This window comes from Mandrillus leucophaeus, unplaced genomic scaffold (assembly GCF_000951045.1).
Source record: "Mandrillus leucophaeus isolate KB7577 unplaced genomic scaffold, Mleu.le_1.0 Scaffold527, whole genome shotgun sequence".
NCBI classification, from domain to species: domain Eukaryota; kingdom Metazoa; phylum Chordata; class Mammalia; order Primates; family Cercopithecidae; genus Mandrillus; species Mandrillus leucophaeus.
The window spans coordinates 143,571-147,921 of NW_012105664.1; the positions used below are offsets into that span (position 1 = coordinate 143,571).

At 43.6% G+C, this 4,351-nt stretch overlaps 1 protein-coding gene across 1 annotated transcript in view; it reads right to left on the reverse strand.

The window, feature by feature from the left end:
• The window catches only part of IARS (isoleucyl-tRNA synthetase), an 87,805-nt gene that overhangs the window by 24,690 nt on the left and 58,764 nt on the right, over nucleotides 1-4,351 (reverse strand). The window contains exons 26-28 of the mRNA XM_011996872.1: nucleotides 3,712-3,824; nucleotides 1,672-1,767; nucleotides 566-753 (exon numbers count right to left, since the gene is read on the reverse strand). Of these exons, the coding sequence (XP_011852262.1) occupies nucleotides 566-753; nucleotides 1,672-1,767; nucleotides 3,712-3,824 (397 nt within the window). The remainder of the gene's footprint in view (nucleotides 1-565; nucleotides 754-1,671; nucleotides 1,768-3,711; nucleotides 3,825-4,351) is intronic.

A 4,351-nucleotide genomic window follows, 5' to 3' on the forward strand; every position in this document is an offset into this window, starting at 1 on the left:
ATCTGCCCAACTTGGCCTCCCGAAGAACTGGGATTACAGGTGTGAGCCACTGTGCCCAGCCTAAATGATCTACTTCTAAGTTATAAGCCAGTATCTTCCCTACCTTTAATATCATACTTTCATAAGTATATCTAAAATTCCTAGATGTAAAGAAATGCTACTGTGATTTTTCTTTTTTGGTACTGTACTTTTATGGAGAACCCACTACCAGAAGAGTTAAATGTTTCTCAAGCCAATTGCCGTTTACTTTTAATGATAATTACCAGAATCCACACACTGCCTTTCCTAGTTTTAGAAAAAACAGGCCCACATAGCCATTTTATTTCCAGGCAAAGCTCATGTACCCTCCTGGCTACGTTCCTCAAGAGAACTGTTGTGAAAACAGTTCTGTCTTCCTTCCCTGCTCCATCTTTTCTGGGCTTCCACTCTCTGACTCTCCCCACTACTGTCCAGAGCAATACTTCAAGACTGAGAGCTGTGCCAATCTCTACTGTGGGACAGAATATCAACACATGAGCACGTAAAGTCAAACCTAATCTGAAACTCTTTAGCAGTTCAATGAAGCTCAGGACTCACCTGTGTTTTTTCTTGAATAAGGACTTTATCTGATGGAGAAACTGGATAGGGTTTCAAGGGAGCCTTTATGGTGGCAAATATGAACTCTGTGTGGCTTTCAATAACATTATTCAGATATCTTCCTTCCGACTTCGCTTTATAGTACACTGTGATTTCATCAGTTGGAACCAGACTGCACTGAAAGCACACACAGAAAATCTTAAAAGGGAAGTACATTCTATCAATCAGAACTGAAGAAAGGTACTGTAGAACAAGGGCTATGGATCCCATGCTGAATCATCACAGAAGGGCAGTCACCCTTCCCTGCCTGCTGGGTGATCTGTAAGACTAACTGCACTGCAGTATACGATTAGCTTTGTGTCCTTTTCACCACTCTTTGGGGGCAGGGCATGTTTCTTTTCCTAGCACAATCAGTACCTCATGAATGTTGAAACCAAGAAATAATTTAGAACCCACTTACAAAGCTCTGAACTGATTTAGAGATCACAAGCACCCACTTACCTGCTGGAACAGCTTCCTCAGACCCTGAACTGTCTGGGAAAAAAGCTGTATGGTAGCTGTCACTGCCCTCTGCAGGGCAAGAAATTCATGATTCTCTCACTAGCAGGGGCTTTCCAGCCCCTCTGCTCTCCAGGATGAGCTCTGTGCATATTCCTCAGCTCTCTAATAGGGAAAAACTATGCAGCTCTGTCCAGATCCGGGAACCTCCCCTAAGCTGGGAACCTCCCCTAAGCTAGGACCCTGTCTATGCTGACTATACCTCTGCCCTTCTGCAAAGATACTATCACCTCTGATTACCTTCTGCCCCAGCCACAGGGGCTGTTTTGTAGAAGCCCAACGGAGATAAAAAAAAAAAAATAATAAAAAAAGGATGGGAAAATGCACAGGCTGGCTGAAAGCTACAATTTGGGAGTGAACACATGGGGAGAGGAAGAGGAATGCCTTTCCTGCAGAATGCACTCCAAATGACTATAGATTAGCGACTGTCATGCACTGATCACTATGGCTTGTACTACCTGCCTCTCCTATCTTCCACCAACAACCAAAACAAACAAAAAGCTAAAACGGTAGCTTATTCTTAACTGACTGACTAACCTTTTTGCGAAGTTTCTGTATGCGATTGATGACTTCCCGAGCCATTCCTTCATCTACCATTGACTGGTCAGGAGTGACATCTAAGAGGACCAAAGCCTGTGGGGATGAACAGTGTACACCATGACAATCAAATAAGGAGAAACACTCCTTCCCAATTCAGCAAAATGTTATTTAAATCTTGAGAGTCTATAATGCAGCACTATTCTTTCACACAAATGAGCAAAAGCAATAAAATTAATCTAGTTTATCACTCAGGTACTTCTTCATAATCAGCTAGTCCTCCATTTCTGGAGAAAGGTGTGCAGGTTTTTGTTTCTTCTTTTTTTTGTAGGGCGCTGCTCACAGGAGATGCCCTGGGACCACCTCTTATCAGAGTCCCCTAACATGACTCTGCTTTTTGACCATCTAAGAAATAGTATCAACTCTTCTAATAAGTAAGATCAATAATCATGAAGCCCTTGGAGCAGCACAGCTTTTCAGGCCACAAAAAATGGATCAAACGCCTCAGAGTAGTCAACTCCAAGTGACTTTCTTATACCATGACCCCTGTGATCTTCAGGTTTGTCAGAATGACTCAAAACAAATTCTACGATGGACCACAAAACTTTTTATGACTTCAACTGCCATATTTTTGCTAAGGTTAAAGTTTCTATCTCATCTATGCTGAAGGTTGCTGATTATGATGTAGCAATAATGACAGTACCACTTCTGTTACATAGCACATTGCAGAGTAAAATACACTCTACAAAAGACTTGTACATTAGGCCTCATCTCATTTACCTTTGAGCAAACAGAGAAGAAATGACTCGGCCAGGCGCAATGGCTCACGCCTGTAATCCCAGCACTTTGGGAGGCCAAGGCTGGTGAATCACGAGGTCAGGAAGTCGAGGCCATCCTGGCTAACATGGTGAAACCCTGTCTCTACTAAAAATAAAAAAAATTAGCCGGGTGTGGTGGCGGATGCCTGTAGTCCCAGCTACTCGGGGGGCTGAAGCGGAAGAACAGCGTGAGCCTGGGAAGCGGAGGTTGTAGTGACCCGAGACCACGCCACTGCACTCTAGCCTGGGAAACAGAGTGAGACTCTGTTTCAAAAAAAGAAAAAGGAAATGACTCACTTCACAAAGGCATCAGAGGTAATGAAATGGATGATAAACTCAAAACTCCAGTCAGTGCAGGGCCACTACAACATGTAAACCATGTCAAGAAACATCACATGATGACACTTTTGTAAGTGTGGACAACTTTTCAGGCGCCTAACATCTGCTGTAACGAGGAAGAACTGCCCACTGTCAGTGTTTAGAAACCCCCTTCTTGCCTTCCCCTGCCTTCTTTCCCAGCTATGATACCTCTGACTCCTTGCCACTGTCTTCCCATGTAGAGTTCTGTACACATCTAACTTAAGCGCCTGGGTAAAGGACTGAGGAGCTCGGCTTTCCTTTATGGAGGTGCTGCTCTACCTTCCCCTGCACATGGTATGCTAAGCACAGAGGGACCCCTGCAATATCCCCAAACCCACATGTGAGATCTTAACAACTATGCTGACTGGGGATGTGTGGTCATGACTGCAAAGCGATAGCCTCTTCTCCAACATGGCAAAAAATAATGACCCAGGAATCTAAAACAGCCTGTATATTCTCTTCAAGGAGTGTTCCCTGACCACTTTCCCTCTATACCAATTTCTGGATAGTAGCCCTCTGTGTACTTATTTCTACCAGATAACTTATCAGGTAGAATACTAAGAACTGGCTTAATTTCAGGTGTCCTTGACTGACTCGTCTTAAAGGGTCCATTTTTGTGTAAGCCCACACTTGGGACAATTACATGTAGAAATCACAAAATGCTTATGTATTCATTAAACAAATGCATATGTTAAGGGCATAATAATATATTAGTTTAGCAAAGCCAATCTAAACCACGTAACTGGTTTATTTTTACTCTGACACAAGCTGTCAACACAATCAGGAAAGGCATAGGCAAATACTTTCTCCTCTTAGGCTCTCATCTCTTGGTAAAGAAATGTTCTAGGAAACAGAAAAATACCTGAGCATCTGAGTGTGCTTCAAACTGTGCAGTCCCACCTGTGGCCTGATCAAAGGTGTACATGAGGCGGATGTCTTCATCATGCAATTCATGGCCTTCCACAACAATGGTCCCTATGGAGAAGCAGCTACACTGTTAATCAGCTTCCCCTCCTCTTCAAGCTGCCCCACTACCTATGTATTACGCCCCTTCTTGATGAAAATTTCACAACAGCAAAGCTACAGAGGCTTCAAGAGATCATTTCCCTCTGACTCATGTCATGGTTGTGGCCAAGATAGGACAAACTTTCTTTAGATTACACTATGTTACCTTGAAGACAGTTAAGTCATCACCAGTATCTACTGTTTTATATAAATTCTCAGGTCCAAAGACATGACAAAGCTAAGAGAAGGCACCAAGAGGCAACAAATGCTCACCATAAACACAGAGCAGCAGGACATAATGAAGAAAACACAGTCTTTACAGAGAAAGTGAACTTAGGTCCACTATTTGCTGGTTGCATGACATGGTGTTCTGGTACCTGCTGAGCAAGGTGTGGGGAGGCTAAAATGAGACGGGCAGTGTGCAGTACTGAGCATCACGCCTGTCCAGGGAGGCAGTGCGCAGTACTGAGCATCACGCCTGTCCAGGGAGGCAGTGC